The 20,200-nt window shown below is 39.0% G+C and overlaps 1 protein-coding gene across 32 annotated transcripts in view; it reads right to left on the reverse strand.

Annotated features, from left to right (window-relative positions):
- Zdhhc8 (zinc finger DHHC-type containing 8) overlaps positions 1-20,200 on the reverse strand; it is a 296,396-nt gene that overhangs the window by 42,503 nt on the left and 233,693 nt on the right. For 20 of the 32 annotated variants that reach the window (XR_012411645.1, XR_012411652.1, XR_012411647.1 and 17 more), the window contains exons 6-7: positions 17,984-18,178; positions 17,330-17,654 (exon numbers count right to left, since the gene is read on the reverse strand). Coding sequence is in view for 19 of the 32 variants with exons in the window: in XM_073975889.1 (XP_073831990.1) it covers positions 17,330-17,654; positions 17,984-18,178 (520 nt within the window). In the remaining 13 variants the exon portion in view is untranslated. The remainder of the gene's footprint in view (positions 1-17,329; positions 17,655-17,983; positions 18,179-20,200) is intronic. The other 12 variants (XR_012411655.1, XR_012411657.1, XR_012411656.1 and 9 more) reach the window with 1 other exon arrangement.

The raw sequence follows: 20,200 nt of genomic DNA on the forward strand, positions 1-20,200 counted from the left end.
TTTATTTTTTCCTAGGTTTTACCATTTTCAAGATATTTAAGTTTAATTTGGGAAATTGCAGTAATTACATTGTTTTATAAGGAGGCGATACAGTCAGTGCATTGTCTCAATTTGAACTTCTATATCTCAAAAACGGTAAAACCTACGAAAATATTATAAAGGTCAATCTTATGGAGAATTTTCACAGCTACACAATGTCTTTAGGCCCATTTACATAGGACTCGCGGTTTCCAAGCAAAATCATAAAAACCTAAAGAACCCCTAAAAATGTGAACTTAAATCGCGATTTATTTGAAAATCCCTCCGGCGATTTTTTTGTTTCTTGATATTTCTCATCTATGAGCATTCTAGTTTCAGAATCTGCAAGAACTTCCCAGGTTTAAGCACCTTCCATTTAAAATTAGTTAAGGCGTACCGTGACATGTGATTCTACCAGCTGATTAACTAGCTTTGGAAAGGCTTCAATCTGTACTGTACTTTGTAGGTGACTTTTTTGAAGTAAAAAAAAAAGGCACGGACTATTTTGTAGATACGAAAAAAGATCATTCTAACTTCTTATCAAACTTGGCCGTGATATCTAATGATCTTCTCAGCTAATCAGGATAATTTCTACTATCTCCAATTCCACTTTTACCCTACCAAATATCCAGGTCTTTGAATGGGGTGGCTGATGCTTTGGTGGCTATGGATCCCTAAATCTAACCTAACTTAAACAAAACAAAAGCGAGTTCATATAGGCTACAACATTTTTAATATATGTTCATGCAAAATATGAAACATATTTGAAAAAAAGCGAAAAGAGAGAAAATCGTTTCAGATATGACACGAATATAAGTTTTAACCATATATCATCAATAACAAAAACATAAAGGGTCCTTCAATTTGAAACAACTACTAAAAATATGTAAATCATATAAACATCTATGTTATATACAAAAATAATAATAACAATAATATATAATAATGAAGACATAAATATTATTCACAATAAAAGCTGTAGTTACTTATTTTGAGGTTTTTCTTATAAGTCATTTATTTATTTTTTTTTGTTTTGTTTTTTATTTCTTGGCAGCAGCTATAGGACACTTAAGCTTCAGCGGTTTTTTGGGCCATTGAACAAAGGAGAAGATTTTGTTCTTTTCATTTGCATATACAGAAGAAACCGAAATAACAACAACAACAATAAACTAAGAGAAGATGAAGGATGACTACAACTACAAATGCAAAGTTCGATGAAAGGAATAAATAACAAAAATAAAAAAGTGTTGTATCCTACAAGTCATACAAACCGTCTACAAGTTTATACGGCCAACATGCACTTAGGTAAATTTGCCAAAATAAACAGAAAACAAGAAAAAAAAGAAATCATAAACCTAATAGAAAAAACAAAAAGAAATATTAAAGAAAATTGAAAGTGGTATTAGCAATGAAAAAAAAGGAAACTAAATACCAAATAAAGAGGCAGTTGGGTGGGTATAGATGTCCTAAGAAACACAAGTAAGAATAAAGAGGGGGAGAGAACAATATCTAATAGAAAACAAAGAAACATTTCTTTCTAAGGACTAAAAAACCATCAAGTCATTTGATATCTGCCTTTAAAATATATGTGCCTCCAGGCAATGCTTAGTTGCAATTGAACAAGGGGAAAGTGGCAAAAGAGATTTGTAAAAATAATTGAAAAGTCCACCAATTCAGAAAAAACAGACATATCAATTTTCAAAGAAAAACTTTGCCTCTTGATAGCTAGCTACTCGTCGCAAAGAAATATTGTAAGGTTTCAATTTGAAGCATCTCAAAAACACTCACTTCATATTGGCCAACTTGAGTACATGAACAGACAAATAGACGTTCTAGACGTTTTTTGTAAAGTTAAAATTGAATTGTTGTATTCTTGACCTTTATTATTAGGACCATTAGTACGAATAATTTATTTTAATAGAAGGTCATCGTAGTGTATAACTAATATTATTAGAATATTAATTATACGTTACGTACGTAAGGTCTGTTGGGTTGTTTTTGAACGTTTTTACAGCATCTTCTGGTGATTGCTGCTATTTTTCGAGTTTATACGCATAGCTCCAAGATTCTTCACCTGGATTCATGTTAAAAACGTCTTTTGAAGCGCTGCGATCGTAATTTTTCGAAATTTCATGCACCAATCGACAGGGGATCCAACGAGCAAAACCCCATTTTTGCCGCCAAGTGTTCATGCAATGTCAAATGTTAGTTGCTGGAATAAACGCGCAAGGATGCTTCTATCTCACGGTACATATCACTGCGTTCTTGCATTATCCGCCCACACCCGACATAATTTTTTCTGGCACAACGGCCGCTTTTGGACGAACTTCGTTTTTTTGCGAGTGTCAGAAACGATGGGATAAAAGATACCATGGAACGGTCCTGACCGGCTTTAACATGGCAAAGTCCAGGATTTATCTTGGTCTCTCTTTCATCTCAAGTGGACACTGACCTCCCCGTGGTGTCACCTGGGGTAGCTGCCTTTAGCACCCGTTAAAGTTAGGGAGCTAAAACGTGCTGCGCGTTCACCCATAAGAACGTTAAAAACTTGGGTTTGGGCGCAGGGTTAGTAACCCTCCCCTAGAAAAAACAGCCTACTATGAAAAAAAAAGAAGAAAAACAAGTCCCTCTAAAGTTGAAGACCCCGCAAACGTTTTAAGGACCATGATCTGCGAATCTGCACCTGGAATGTTCGCACTCTTTATAGAGAAGGTTCAGTTTACGGATTGGCAGGTGTACTTGAAAAGTACAAGGCCGACATTACTGCCATACAAGAAATACGGTGGAATGGGAAAGGCGTTACAACCACACCTAAAGATGACGCACTGTATTATAGCTGCCATGACATAAAGCATGAGTGTGGTTGCGGAGGTTAAAACATCTGGTCTCCAGCTTCACACCAGTGAATGAAAGACCTGCTACAATTCGAATAAAAGCAAAATTCGTCAACATCAGCTTTATTTGCGCACATGCTCCCACTGAAGGCAAGGACGAACTGACCAAAGACCGTTGTCCTGCCCATGACATTAAAATTATACTAGGCTTTTTAATGCCAAAATTGAAAGGAGAATATCTTTGGCCCAACAGTCGCGAAATTTAGTCTCCACAGTGAAACATCTGACAATGGTATGAGGCTGATAGACTTTGCAGCTACAAGAAACATGGTAGTTAGCAGTACCAGATTTAAGCATCTCGATATTCATAAGGGCACCTGGCTGTCGCCAGATCAAAGAACAAGAAATCAAATTGATCACGTTGTGGTAGATGGAAGACATGCATCAAGCAAACATAGACTCGGAACACTACGAGTACCTTATTGCAGCAGAGATTAAACGTAGCAAACAAAGTGCGAACAGACACAACACGGAAGTTGGACATCGGTAAGCTGCAATCACAACAGATAGCCACAGCATATTCCACTCAAGTGGCCCAACTGCTTAATCAAAGCACTCCTCATCCCGATAACATATCAGGACAACGGCAAAACATTGCCCACTCCATGCAAACAGCCGCAAAATCAGTACTTGGATACCAGAGACCTCCACCAAGGAATCCATAGTATGACCAGGAGTGTCGTGCTGCTACCGAAGAGAAAAATGCTGCATATAGGGCTACTTTACAATCCGTAGCAACGCGTAGCGCACGAGAGAGATATCGGGAGAAAAGGAGAAACGTCTTTTCCGCAGGAAAAATAGAGAGATGGAAAATCGCGGGTGTAAAAAAAATCGAGATGTACAGGAACCAGAATTAAGTTCGAAAATTCTACCAAAGAGTCAAGCATCAAACTGATGGCTTCGGTACAAGCACATCCTCCTGTAGAGACCATCAAGGTAATTTGGTAACTGATACAGATAGTGTGCTCAGGATATGGAAAGAACATTGTTCAAAACTGTTGGTATACAATAGCAGCGAAGACGACGAAGATACCATAGACACAATCCCAGAAGATGGTATTGAATGTATACCGCCCAGCCAATATGAGGTAAAGACAGCAATAAATCGGCTGAAGAATAATAAGGCAGCAAGAGCCGACGGCTTAACAGCCGAGCTGTTCAAAACCGGAGGCGACACGCTGATAAGGTGTATTCGTCAGCTAGTTAGCACCATGTGGCAGGAAGAACGAGTACCCGACGATTGGAACCTGAGTATCCTGTGCCCCGTCCATAAGAATGGGGATAAGGCTGTATGCTCTAACTATAGGGGCATAAGTCTACTCCCGATTGCCTACAAGATCGTGTCAGGAATATTGTGCGAACGACTAAAGCCTGTGGTCAATGAGCAAACAAAGTACGAACAGACACAACACGAGAGCTAGACATCGGTAAGCTGCAATCACAACAGATAGCCACAGCATATTACACTCAACTAGCCCAATTGCTTAATCAAAGCACTCCTCATCCCAATAACATATCAGCGCGCAATGGCAAAACATTGCCCACTCCATGCAAACAGCCGCAAATCCATACTTGGATACCAGAGACCTGAACCAAGGAATCCATGGTATGATCAGGAGTGTCGTGCTGCTACCGAAGAGAAAAATGCGGCATATAGGGCTACTTTACAATCCGTAGCAACGCGTAGCGCACGAGAGATTTCGGGAGAAAAGGAGAGAGGAGAAACGTCTTTTTCGCAGGAAAAAGAGAGAGATGGAAAAGCAGGAGTGTGAACAAATCGAGATGTACAGGAGACAGAATGAAGTCCGAAAATTCTACCAAAGAATGAAACATCAAACTGATGGCTTCGGTACAGGCACATCCTCCTGTAGAGACCAGCAAGGTAATCTGGTAACTGATACAGATATTGTGCTAAGAATATGGAAAGAGCATTTTTCCAAACTGTTGGTATCCAATGGTAGCGAAGTCGACGAAGATACTACAGATCCAATCCCAGAAGATGGTATTGAATGTCTACCACCCGGCCAAGATGAGGTAAAGACAGCAATAAACCGGCTGAAGAATAATAAGACAGCAGGAGCTGATGACTTACCAACCGAGCTGTTCAAAACCGGAGGCGACACGCTGATAAGGTGTATTCATCAGCTAGTTAGCACCATCTGGCAGGAAGAACGCGTACCCGACGATTGGAACCTGAGCATCCTGTGTCCCGTCCATAAGAAAGGAGATAAGATTCAATAAGAATAGAAGTTTTTCGGCAATTCACAAACACACGACCCGAACGCAACGAAAGAGCACACAAAAGAGAGCAAATGTTTTGATTTGTTTTTGTTTTGCAGTATGCGTGCATACAACCTTACTAACACACTGTCAAAAGATGCCAATATTCAGAATTTTGTGTGCCCTCTTTTTGGTCGGCAGTGCTTTAGACCTGGCAAGTCCACCATTGACCAGATATTTACCCTGCGGCAAATCCTGGAGAAGACCAACGAGATGCAGGTCGACACATACCATAGACGCATTTTTTTTTTTTTTTTCGTTCTTTCTTTATTGCGAGTAATATAATATAAATGTAAGTAACAAATATGATATATACAAGAGGTTAGGAATTTGTAATCCCTTTTCTACTTCATTGTTTTATAAATTATATAACATATGAGTTTAGACAGTTAATATTAGGTTAAATAGGGAAAATGCGCAAAAACAAAAAACCCTTTTTAAACAATTTAGGTTTGGAATACGTTAGTGGATAAAAATTACGATGGTATTAGCTCATTAATATGTTGATACTGGGATATTTGGCATTTCCTTATAAAATTTTCTGTCAGCCTGATTATCTTGTGATGAACGAACTCAGATCCCGTCAAATGGTGTAGTCGTTTTGTAGAATATAACCAAGGGAGGTTATATATCATTTTAAGTATCTTATTCTGGCAGATTTGTAATTTCTTGATGTGGCATTTAGCCGACGTTGACCATACTGGAGCTCCATAAAACATCAATGGTTGGAATATGCCTTTATAGATAAGTATTTTATTTTCAATATTTAACTCCGATCTACGGTTTATTAATGGATACAGTATTCTAGTTATTTTATTGATTTTGTCCACAACATGTGGTATGTGGCACTTAAAATTAACTCGAGTATCAAGTATAATTCCTAGGTACTTAACGTTGTTCTTCCATGTGATATCTTGATTATCAAAACGTAATGGTCGCTGAGGAGTGAAACGCGAACATCGCTTTCTTGTGAAATATATCGCTTCAGTTTTTTTCAGTGTTTAAAAGAATTTTCCACTTAAAGAAATAATTTCTTAGCTCCTGTAACGCAGCTTCAAGACAAGCAATTATATCATTTGATAAAGTACCTGAACTAAGAATCGAGGTATCATCGGCAAAAATTGAAGTTGTACAGCCATGAAGACTTGGAATATCTGACGTATAGATGTTGTACAAAATGGGTGATAGGCAAGATCATTGAGGGCAACCAGCAATGACATTTTTACTTTCAGAGTATGAAGATCCTATTGCCACAAAAAATGATCTTTTGTGTAAAAAGCTTTGTACAATTTTTATTATTTCTATGGGAAAGTTTATTTTGAACATCTTGTAGATTATCCCATTATGCCAAACAGAATCAAACGCAGATTTAATATCAAGTAATACCATACCTGTGGAATTACCAGAGGAAAAGTTTTCGTGTACAATATCTCTTATTTTAAGCAAAGGTTGTATGGTGTTATGCTCCTTTCGAAATCCAAATTGTTGAGGAGGAATAATGTTGTGCTGCTCTATAAAATTTAGGATTCTTTCTTTTACAACTTTTTCCAAAACTTTACTTAAAGAGGAAAGTAGACTAATTGGTCTGTATTCCGAAACAGAATCGCCAGGTTTGTTTGCTTTTTTGATTGGAATAGTTTTTGAACACTTCCATATTTGGGGAAAATAGCATAGCTTTAAACAGGAATTTATGATTGATGCCAAGGCTTTAACTCCGTTAAGTGGCAGATTTTTTAAACATAAATTGTTTATTTCGTCCATTCCAGGAGATTTTTTGTTTTTTAGTTGTTTCATTATGTTGTGAATTTCATTTGTACTTGTTAAAAAAGTATCGGGAACCATACAGTTTGTTTGTTCAATTTGTGAAATTGCATTATTCACTTCATCGATAGTACTGGGATCACTCATGTGTGTTGTCAGAGAAAAGTTTCTGTGAAAATGTTCAGCCAAAACATTACATTTGTCTTTAGATGAAAAATAAGACGTATTATTATATATGATGGTAGGAATTTGTTTGTTTTTTCTCTTCAAGACTTTAGAAATATTCCAAAACGGTTTCGACCCCTTGTCTAATGTCGATAACATTTCATTCCAGGACTTATTTCTATGCTTTTCTAATTCTTCCTTTATACGTTTATTAAGCCTATTCATTTGACGGCGATCATCAGGATCACGAAACCGTTTAAAGTTTCGGGAATATACATTCCTGTGTTGTATTAATATTTTAATATCATGAGGTATTGTATTTATGGAATAATTAGATCTTTTCTTTGGAACACTGTATTCAACAGCAGATTTTATGATACGCGAAAAACTATTTATTTTGGCATCAATTTGATTTTCCTCGAGGACAAGGTTGTTTACGTAGATTGTAGGTAGATTCTTGTTAATATACCGCCGGTATTTGTTCCAATCTGCTTTGTTGTAGTTATATAAATAGTTTTCTCTAATTTCTCCATTAAAGTCTATTTTACAGAATAATGGCAGGTGATCTGATCCAAGATTGTTTATTGTTTTAACACGACTAACAAGTTGTGTCGAGTTGGTTATGTAAAGATCAAGATTTGACGGCTGTCTTCTGTGATCTGCGGGAATATATGAACAGTCTGATGAAAATAAAAGTTGTAAATTACTCATTTGGAGTTTCTCATAAAGAATATTTCCCCAGACGTTGCTCCTTCTACAGCCCCAGAACGCATGCCTTGAGTTAAAATCGCCTCCAATTATAAATTTGTTGCTAGAGGTCGTTAGTTTTCTCAGGTCAGAGGAAAAACTTTGTTTTCTTGTATTGAGATTTCTATTACCTCCTGGGAAATAACAAGAGTATATATCAATAGAATCGTTCTCTGACAGTACTCGAATGCCAATATTTTCAATTAATGATGTATTTAGACTTGGTAATAATCGGTGTTGAATATGCTTTTTAACTAAAATTGCCACTCCTCCACCCCTTTGATCTTGGCGGTCTTTCCTGTAGCAAGTAAAATTTTTGTTTTTTATCGAACAGCTGCTATTTAACCAGGTCTCGTTGAGCAGACATATACTTATATTTTCAGTTTCTAAAAAATTAAATAGTTCATTTACTTTGTTACGAACGCCTCTTGCGTTCCATGAAACTACATTCAATTGGGGACTCAATTTAAAAATTTAAATGCCAGCGAAGTAACGACTTCAAACTGATCAGCCTTAGATTTACACTTCCTTAAACTTGAAATCAACTCGAGGGTTAAATTTTTCATTTCTTCTAATGAAAAAAGAGTGTCCTGATTCGTTTGAGGTACGTTCCATTCAGCAGAGCGTGGGACTTCTCCCTGTTTCAGGGTATTGGGAAAAACATTACCATAATTTGCGCTGTTTTTGTATTGTACAGTCGGTCTTATTCGGTTTCTTGGCTGATATTTCTGCCTTATTTCTAAGAAAGTCTTTCTAGCCGGACAATCAAGAGAAGATGATTTGTGGGCACCGTTGCAGTTTGCACATTTCTCGGTTGAACCATTACATTCAGATGTTTTGTGATTACCAGCACAATTAGCGCAGAAAGTTTTTACGCCACAACGGTTTGAGCCATGGCCGAACATCTGGCAGTTGTAACATTGGGTAATTTTGTTCCTATTTGGTTTTTGGTATTCCCATGTTACTTTTATATGGTTTATTGAAGAGTATCCGTGTCGCAACTCTTTAAGGCTAATCGACTTTCTTTGAAAATATACTACATAAATGATATTTTCTTGATTGTAAGTTTCAACTTTTTTAGTCACCAATTTTACGTCTATGCATTTTAATCCCATATTAATGAGCTCTTTTTTAATATCATTGGGTCCATTTTATCCAAACCTAAAAGAATGGCCTTGTAAGGTTTTTCATGCTTTGCGGTATATGTGAAAAACTCTACGCTAAGATTGTCCTTAAGCGCCTTTAAGACTGGATCAACATCTGTACCATTGGTCAAAAAAAGTTTCAATCCAATTGAAATCTTTTTGATTGAGTAATCATTTATTTTGAGTATTCTGCACAACTCATGTATTTGTTCTGTTTTGCATTTTAGTATGGTAATGGGGGGTATCTTTACTTTAATCGAATTATCGATTTGTACATCATCATTAGCGTTGACATCTTCAATATCATCATCATCTACAGTTTGGAGAGGCAGATAAAAGTTTTGACTCACTGCTCCCTGGGGAGAGCCATTAGGTTTTGCCTTTTTACTCATTTTATTATGCCTCTGAGAGGCAACAGCATCGTCGTCGCACTGTCTCTTAATGTTGTTGTTTTAACTATTTTATTCTTGTAAGTGTTAATTCAAGACACAAGGCAAGAATAGCTGTACTTTTCTAATTTGTTATTGGGTTTAGTAATGAATTTATAATTTGAGAAGAAACACGTCTGTAATGTTTAAGGGGTACAATACGACTGACCATAGACGCATACATACCAGCCTTCGACTGCCCGCTGCGTTCAAAGGTATTCCAAGCCATGTCTGAATTTGGTATACCCGCAAAGCTCATCCGGCTTTGTAAAATGACTTTAACTGACACGAGGCCCTCAGTTAAAATAGGAAAGAACCTCTCCGAAGAGTTTAGTACCAAAAGAGGTTTCAGACAAGGAGACAGCCTTTCGTGTGATCTCTTCAACATCCTGCTGGAAAGGGTTATACGAGAGGTAGACGTCAAAGGAAGTGGCACAATCTACACCAATAGTCACATGTTACTTGCTTATGCTGATGATATAGACATCATGGGCCGATCAGTAAAAGAAGTAACTGATACCTTTATGAAGCTCGAAGGAGTATCTGCTAAAGTGGGTCTGGCGGTAAACGGCGAGAATACCAAGTTGATGGCGTCGACGCGCAATGCATCCATTGAGCTCGGACCAACTGTGGAAGTTGATTGCTATAATTTTGAGGTAGTTAAAGACTTCGTCTACCTCGGCACCTCCGTAAACACAATAAACGACATCAGTTGTGAAATAAAAAGAAGAATTGTATTGGCCAACAGATGCTACTTTGGTTTAAGCAAGCAATTTAAAAACAAAGGCACATCTCGTCAAACAAAAAAAACGCATTACAAAACACTGATACTACCCATGCTGATGTATGCTTCCGTAGCCTGGGTATTTGCGCAAGCAGACATGGCAGTGCTTGGTGTGTTTGAGAGAAAAATTCTTCGAAAGATCTACGGTCCAATCTGCGTTGACGGTGAATATCGACGTCGCATGAACCACGAGCTGTATCTGCTATACAACGAGATCAATATAGTTAAACGTATTTAGATGCAACGATTGCGTTGGCTAGGCCATATCATAAGAATGAGCGATTATGAACCCGCTAAAAAGGCGTATAAATATGAACCGCTTGGCGGTGCACGCAGAATTGGCAGGCCAAAGAAGAATAGATGGTGCAAACAAGTGGATGAAGAGATGACAAGGCGCGGTATTCCAGAAAAAGAAGCAATAGACAGAGAAATGGGGATCTTATCGTAGTTCGGCCTATGGAACAAATGTTCTGTAATGGGCCAGGTAAGTAAGTAAGTATAAGGGGTATACCAAAAGCAAAATCTGACAATGAAAGTAGAAAATATCAGTTTTATAACGATGTAAAGTAGGCTATCTTTACAATGATGCAAAGTAGGTTGGCGTAGGTGGTCAAAAAACGGAGATATCGCAATAGTCGGTAATACATTTGAGGGTTAATGGGGGTCCCATAGAGGAAGAAGCCTATTGATTTTGGTGATGGTCGAATAATATTCAGGGGTCGGAATGGGCAAAAAACTTATGTGGACAAAAATTCAAAGTTTTATTCATATGCGAATATCTCCGCTTCTAGTAGGCGTATTTCAAAAGGAAAGTCCGTCAATGGCAGAAAATGCATTTTTTTTGTTCAGTTCGCCTTAAGTCATTTGGTATAAAAGCCAGATAGGTGAAAACTTTAGTATCTCCCTAAAAGGAATGTTTACGAGGGAAAAGCTTACGTACAGGGGTAGTGGTTTAGGGTATTACATAGTCGGTCCCGCTCCGACTACAGCCTTTGCTCGCTTGTTTTTTAATTAGATTGGGTTGAAAAATGGGATAATTTAAAATTGAAAGATAATTTAAAATTCCTCCTCCCCCTCTTTTCATTGCATGACAACTACTTGAATCATTTTTATTTTGTACAAATTATATACAAATTGCAACTAATTAAAACTCTTACATCTCAGTTGTGCAACGCACAAAAATACCCCCTCTTAGACAAATAAATTTATCAAAGTGAAAACTTATTGTGATTGTGTGGAGTTTCCCTTTTTTGTCTAAAATGCCACAAGCTAATATAACTCCACAATATCATCTCTATAGTAGCAAACGATGAAGAAGCACTAGCAGCAATAATAACCACTTTGTTAAAAATATATAGAAATTGCAACAGCAACACCATCAACAACAAAAGCTCGTTATAACTAAACACCGAGGAGCACTTAGCAAAAAACAGACTAATGAAAAATACATTGTATGCTTTTTAAATCGTTTTTTGTTGTTGCTTGTAGAATTTTCATTTAAAGCAGGATATTAGAAGAGACTAACTCTAAAAAAAAACATGGATAGTATAATAAAGTGTACTTAAAACCACTAGTCATTAAATGAAAAAAAAACAACAACAATCAACAACAACAGAAAAACCAAGAGTAAATAAAGAGATGAATATTCCCATAATTATTTATATGCAGACTCTAAAATAAGCAAAAACAAAAGCGAGAGTATGGACACATTAAAACATTTGTGGGTCTGTAACAGTGATTAAGGTTAATAATGTGGAGCTTGAATAATAATTCAGTTCTGATTTTGTCAAAAAGAAATTTGCTTTTATCAGAGTTACTCGGTTATAATGATTCTAATGATCTTTGGAGGACCCACTGTCAAAAATAAAAGTATAATTTTTCAGAAGACATGGCGAAAAAATAAAACACGATTTTTGCACGATTTTTTTTTTGTACACCCATCCATACCAATCCACCAAAAATTCGGGTAATTTTTAACAATTTTAGGAGGACTCCAACTTTAAATGTGAATTCTCTTGATAGTTTTTTAAAAGAACCACTGGTTCAAACAAAGGAGGATGATCCACTTAAATAAATAACGCCAGCTGCCTAGGCATACAACATGAGTGCTTTTAGCCCAATTAATATCTGAACGGTGCAGCCGTCTCATTTAGTATTGGTCCTGAATCGACAGCAAGATATCCAACACATTCCTGCATCACACATACACACCAACATAACCACATAAATCCACACACTCACGCCCCTCACCTACACCAATATCCCAATACACACCCACTCCACACCTTAAACACCATATAATCGAGATTTTACACTCCACACCTAAAACACCCTCTAATCGAGACTTTACATTCCATCTACAGGGAAAAAACATACGGTTGCAGCCATCCTGTTACAACAACAACACATTTCTGCATGTGGACTGGAACTGCAAAGTACGCAGCATCTGGTTATCTTCCTAGGTAAACCGACTCATTTGTCCAGCGATTCTTAGACGCAACCAGTCTAGGTTGTAGAATTTTTGAATCTGGATACAGAAGGACCAGGTCCAGAAAACGATACACGAACGTTGGTGAGCAGAAGAAATTTTCAGGGACACAAGCGGAATAAGTGCCTAGATCATCTGAAGAGTTGCAACATTGGAGCCGGAATAAGTGAATTTTGGGCAACGGTTAAGTCACTCTAGAACCCTTAAAAGAAGAATGATAAGACCTCAGTCACGTTTGGCGACATTACGCTGACTGATCCGAAGAGGTGAGCAAGTTATTTCAATCGACAATTTGCAACCACTCCTTGAGTGATAGGGCGAAGACAAGAGTACTACGTTACATTAGATATCTTCCTGTAGGAGAATGATGTTGTGGGTGACGTAGGGGATGGAAGATACCAAGGAACGGTCCTGACCGGCTTTAACATGGCAAAGCCCAGGATTTATCTTGGTCCCTCTTTCATCTCAATTGGACACTGACCTCCCCGTGGTTTCACCTGGGGAACTGCCTTTAACACCCGTTAAAGGTAGTGATCGAACATGTGCCGCGCGTTCACCCATAAGAACGTTAAAAACTTGGGTTTGGGCGTCGGGTTAGTAACCCTCCCCCAGAAAAAACAGCCTACTATGAAAAAAAAAAAGAAAAAAACCCCTCTAATGTTGACGAACCCCGCAAACGTTTTAAGGACCATGATCTGCGAATCTGCACCTGGAATGTTCGCACTCTTTTTAGAGAAGGTGCAGTTTACGCATTGGCAGATGTACTTGAAAAGTACAAGGCCGACATTACTGCCATACAGGAAATACGATGGAATGGGAAAGGCGTTACAACAACACCTAAAGGTGACGCACTGTATTATAGCTGCCATGGCATAAAGCATGATTTTGTTTGCGGATTTGTAGTTCGTCGGAGGTTAAAACACCTGGTCTCCGGCTTCACCCCAGTGAATGAAAGACTCGCTGAAATTCGAATAAAAGCAAAATTCCTCAACATCAGCTTTGCGCTCATGCTCCCACTGAAGACAAGGACGAACTGACCAAAGATATATTTTATGAGCGCTTAGAAGAAACATATGACCGTTGTCCTGCCCATGACATTAAAATTATACTATGCTTTTTAATGCCAAAATTGGAAAGGAGAATATCTTTGGCGCAACAGTCGGGAAATTCAGTCTCCACAGTGAAACATCTGACAATGGTATGAGACTGATAGACTTTGCAGCTACAAGAAACATGGTAGTTAGCAGTACCAGATTTCAACATCTCGACATTCATAAGGGCACCTGGCTGTCTCCAGATCAGAAAACAAGAAATCAAATTGATCACGTTGTGATAGATGGAAGACATTCATTGAGCGTGTTGGATGTGCGCTCGTTCCGAGGTGCAAACAATAGACTCGGACCACTACCTTGTTGCAGCAAAGGTACGTACCAGATTAAACTTAGCAAGCAAAGTGCGAACAGACACAACACGGAAGTTGGACATCGGTAAGCTGCAAACACAGCAGATAGCCACAGCATATTCCACTCAATTGGCCCAACTGCTTAATCAAAGCACTCCTCGTCCCGATAACATATCAGGACAATGGCAAAACATTGCCCACTCCATGCAAACAGCTGCAAAATCCATACTTGGATACCAGAGACCTCCACCAAGGAATCCATGGTATGACCAGAAGTGTCGAGCCGAAGAGAAAAATGCGGCATATAGGGCTACTTTACAATCAGTAGCAACGCGTAGCGCACGAGAGAGGTATCGGGGGAAAGGAGAGAGGAGAAACGTATTTTCCGCAGGAAAAAGAGAGAGGTGGAAAAGCGGGAGTGTAAAAAAATCGAGATGTACAGGAGCCAGAATGAAGTCCGAAAATTCTAGCAAAGAGTGAAACATCAACCAGATGGCTTTGGTACAGGCACATCCTCCTGTAGAGACCAGCAAGGTAATCTGGTAAAAGATACAGATAGCGTGCTCAGGATATGGAAGGAACATTTCTCCAAACTGTTGGTATCCAATACTAGCGAGGTCGACGAAGATACCACAGATCCAATCCCAGAAGATGGTATTGAATGTATACCACCCAGCCAAGATGAGGTAAAGACAGTAATAAACCGGCTGAAGAATAATAAGGCAGCAGGAGCTGATGGCCTACCAGCCGAGCTGTTTAAAAACGGAGGCGACAGGCTGATGAGGTGTATGCATCAGCTAGTTAGCTCCATCTGGCAGGAAGAACGCGTACCCTACGATTGGAACCTGAGCATCATGTGTCCTGTCCATAAGAAAGGAGATAAGACTTTATGCTCCAACTATAGGGGGCATAAGTCTTCTCCCTATCGCCTACAAGATAGTGTCAGGGATATTGTGCAAACGACTAAAGTCAATGGTCAACGAAATAATTGGACCATACCAATGCGGCTTTAGACCTGGTAAGTCCACCGTTGACTAGATATTTACCCTGCGTCAAATCCTGGAGAAGACCCAAGAGATGCAGATCGACACCTACCACCTTTTTGTCGATTATAAAGCAGCCTTCGACAGCCCACTACGTTCAAAGGTATTCCAAGCAATGTCTGAATTTGGTATCCCCGCAAAGCTCATTCGGCTTTGTAAAATGACTCTAACTGACACAAGATCTTCAGTTAAAATAGGAAAGAACCTCTTCGAAGAGTTTTATACAAAACGAGGTTTCAGGCAAGGAGACAGCCTTTCGTGTGATCTTTTCAACATCCTGCTAGAAAAGGTTATACGAGAGGCAAACGTCAAAAGAAGTGGCACAATCTACACCAATAGCCACATGTTACTTGCTTATGCTGATGATATAGACATCATGGGACGATCAGTAAAAGAAGTAACCGATACCTTTAAGAAGGTCGAAGGAGAATCTGCTAAAGTGGGTCTGGCGGTAAACGGCGAGAAAACCAAGCTGATGGTGTCGCCGCGCATTGCGTCCATTGAGATCGGACCAACTGTTGAAGTTGGTTCCTATAATTTTGAGGTAGTAAAAGACTTCGTATACCTCGGCACCGCCGTAAACACAACACACGACATCAGTTGTGAAATAAAAAGAAGAATTGCATTGGCCAACAGATGCTACTTTGGCTTAAGTAAGCACTTTAAAAACAAAGCCACGACTCGTCAAACAAAAATAACGCATTACAAAACACTGATACTACCCCTGCTGATGTATGTTTCCGAAGCCTGGGTACTTGCGCAAGCAGATAAGGCAGTCCTTGCTGTGTTTGTGAGGAAAATTCTTCGAAAGATCTACGGTCCGATTTGCGTTGACGGTGAACCACGAGCTGTATCTGCTATACAACGACATCAATATTGTTAAACGTATCGAGATGCAGCGATTGCGTTGGCTAGGCCATATCATAAGAATGAGCGAAGATGAACCCGCTAAAAAGGCGTATAAATACGGACCCCACTTGGCGGTGCACGCAGAATTGGCAGGTCAAGGAATAGATGGCGCAAACAAGTGGATGAAGAGATGAAAAGGCGTGGTATTCCAGAGTGCGAAGCAACAAATAGAGAGAAATGGAGATTTTTTCTTAGTTCGGCCTATGGAACAAATGTTCTGTAATGGGCCAGCTAAGTAAGTAAGTAAGGTTATGTAAAGATGCAAGAGATATAGAGATTGTCGAACATCCATTTTGCAGGTGTCCCTTGTGTCATACAAAAAAACACCGCCTACTTGGTAGATACATGATAATACTCTCTCCTTCGTATCAAACATAATTCCCATTATCCGTTTTAAATTTGTCTCAAATATCTAACTAAACAAACTAAACCAAATTTTATTTTTATAATGGACACCATTGTTTATTATGGCATATGTTTTAGAAGTTAGAGAACGCTTTTGGTGTAGCTGTTACCAAAGAAATAAGCTCCACAACTCGTTGGTACTTGTGTGCAACCAACTGTGAAGCGCAAGGGGAAACTTTCCATTGCATCATGTGCCACTTTTGCCTAATTAAACCTGCTAAAATGGATGGAAAGATGTCGATATCTGTCGACTGCGATCATTCACTCCCAACCCAACTTCATCATACTGACAACCCGTTTGAACTCAGAAGAATCAAGATTTAATCTCATCTGTAATATACATATTAGCATGATACTGTAGATATTGAGAAGAAGTAAGGATGATAAGCAGAACTGCTATTCAGTCAGACGAAAAACGGAGCATTAAATCCTATTTCATATAAGGCAAAGAAAATAGAAAATAAATAAAAAATAAAAAATCTAAATAATACCAAGGCTTATAAATATAGAAAGTGAAAAACACACATCAAACTAAAAAATTAAAATTTAAAATATAATTAAAGGTTACAAATAAAAATTCTAAAGAAATAAATTAAAAAAAAAAAATAATAGAAAACGTTGTACTAAAAAGAAGTAATCATAAAACTAATAAGTAGGAGTAGATAGTAACAGTTGTAGATAGAACAACGACAACAACAAACAGCAATAATAATAATACTAATAAACAACATAACAACAAAGAACAAACAGAGAAAGAAACAAACAAATACCAAAACATTTTCGTTTTCAAATTTAATTGATTACAAATGTTTTGTGTAATAGTAATAGTTGTAGTTGTTAAAATTACACAATTTACCCACCTTACTATAAAGCGTTGTGCTGCCCGACCGCTGATTAAAACCATTGCCCTGGTCCGTATAAGTCTTTACCTGTGTATGACGCTGGTCCCTATCGTAATAATTGCGAGGCATTCCATGTGGTGAATGTTGATTATTGGCCGATGGCATACCGCCAGCACCACCACCCGTGCCACCATTGTTGCCACCGCCGCCGGCACCGGGTTTGCCACGAATACTGCCGGCCGAATTTTGTTGATTGTTAGCATCACGTTCAGTGGTTATCGTGCTAATGGCTTGATTTTCTTTATGAGAACGACGTGCAGCATATTTATCGGGTTTAAGAAGACTATTCCCATCCATCACACAAGAGAACATGAAGAACGAACATATATGTGAGACCATATTGACCAAACAACCATTTATTCAGGAGCAGTAACAAGGATGATGGTGTTCATGATGATGACGATGCCGATAATAACAGGAAGTGTTTATTAAAACAATTTAACAGTTTCAATGTGTAAACGGATTTTGTTTGTTCCATTGGTTGTTGAGGATAATAAAGTTAACATAGAATGGAAAAAAAGAAAGAAAAAGGATTTATTTATAGTGTGTTATATAATCAAATTATATTACAACCAATTAAGGCCGTTTGTTTGTTCGTTCGATTGTACATACCTTGGATATTGTGGACCGAATTGAGTGTAGCAGCAATTATGCCAACAACCTCTTGAAAATGGATTATAGCCACCTTTGAATTTACCTGTCACCTGTTCATTTGTGGTGCGACCTCTAGAGACCAGTACCATATGAAAACCGGTCAAACCAAATATGGGTATGGCTAATATTGTTACAATACCCATTAATACCATACTACAAAGAGAGTTGTGTTGTTGTTGATGGAAGAAAAATAAAAATAGACAATTATTGAAATAAATAATTTGTATAACAAAAATACAAAATAATATCAAAAAAGAGTACAAGAATAGTTTATATAGATCATAATGACCCTACACCACCACAATGAGTTTAGATCAAGAGAGATAGTTCGGTATTAATCAGACTGGTCCAATGGGAACGCTAATTATCTAAATCCTTTGTTATGTGTCACATTACCGATGAAAGCATCACAACGCTTTAAGATGCAAATATTTGGAATAAGTGTTGTTTAGGGGCACCTCTCGGATCAGTTTGAACTTTTTACCATAGGTAGCCCTTGGGGCCCTGATTCCAACGGGGGGAAGCCCAACCCAAGGAGGGGTGCTCTCTCCGTTACTGTGGCTACTTGTTATAAACAATATTTTGACTGATCTGGACAATCAAGGTATACAAGTTGTTGCCTATGCGGACGACGTTGTACTACTGATTTCCGGTAAGTTTCCGTCAACCATTTCGGAGCTTATGCAAGGGGCATTATCGACGCTATCGCGCTGGGCTAAGGCCAATGACCTTGGAGTAAACCCAACCAAGACAGAACTGGTAATGTTTACGAGAAAGCGTAAGCTCGGCGTATTTGTACCACCAACACTGGATGGAGTGCAGCTTCAGCTCTCGCCCGAGGCAAAGTACCTTGGCACAATCTTGGACTGTCAATTGCGATGGAACAGGAATGCTGAGGAAAGGGCGAAGAGAGGATTGACTGCACTTTATTCATGTAAGCATTCTATTGGGAAAAGTTGGGGTCTAAACCCATCGATTATACACTGGTTGTATAACACCGTGGTTAGACCCATCTTATCCTATGGTTCTCTTGTTTATTGGCACTCACTGCGCCAAAAATCGACATCCAGTAGGCTTGACAAGGTGCAAAGAGCTGCCGCGATTCTCATGTCTGGAGCACACCACAGGCTGCTCTGAACGCAATGCTGAACTTAAAACCACTGAATCTCAGCATTAAGTGTCAGGCAACTCGTAGTGCCCTACGGCTGCATGAACAGGATCTCTGGCGTGGTTATGCCTATGGGCATGGATGTATCCTGAACGAATCAGGTATAAATATGAACCAACGCGGAAAACTGAGCGACTATATATAACCAGTCCTGAGATTTGACGATATAGACGTCGTTATACCTAGTAGAGACGACTGGAACCGCAGTAACCCCCCTCTGGACGGTCTGGCTTTTTATACAGACGGTTCCAAGATGGAGGAAGGTACCGGGGCTGGCGTCTACTGTGAAAGGCTATCTCTTGGGTACACCTACAGGCTGGCAACTGTGTGTCTTCCAGGCTGAAATCTTCGCGATTTGGAAGGCAACGGAATTGATAAAAAGTTTGGATGCCGTAATCTTTGAACCGGTGACTATCTTTGTGGATAGTCAAGCGGCTCTTAAAGCCATCAAATGCAGCAACATCAAATCCGATGTCCTCCTTAAGTGTAGATCAGCTTTGGGAACGCAAACTAACGGCTTCCGGCTATGCTGGGTACCAGGACACCGCGACTATCTGGGTAATGAAAGAGCAGATGAATTAGCTAGACGAGGATCGTAGTCTACAGATCTAGCTATCGCTGACTCTATCAAACCACCCATTTGTCATTTCTTCCAAAAAATTGAAAAGGTTCTCTGACGAAAGAGCCAGTGAATTGTGGCATAATGAACCTAGGTGCATTGTGGCAAGATCCATATGGCCGTCTCCGTCAGTCAAAAGAACGAACTCCCTGTTGAACTTGAGTAAAGCTGAAGTTAGAGTAACGACGGGAGTCATTACTGGACACTGCTATATCAGGGCCCTTACGATCAAATGGGATGAGGATGTTACTGACTACTGCAGACTCTGTGAGGATGAGGAGGAGTTAGAGCACATCCTGTGTCGTTGTCCAGCCCTGGCTCGTAGGTGTTCACTTTCCACCGTGTCTAACTTTCTACTCAACTGTGGAACCTGCTGTGATCTACAACA

The sequence above is a fragment of the Musca autumnalis genome, unplaced genomic scaffold, assembly GCF_047663935.1.
Source record: "Musca autumnalis isolate F117 unplaced genomic scaffold, ASM4766393v1 scaffold_3, whole genome shotgun sequence".
Lineage (NCBI taxonomy): Eukaryota > Metazoa > Arthropoda > Insecta > Diptera > Muscidae > Musca > Musca autumnalis.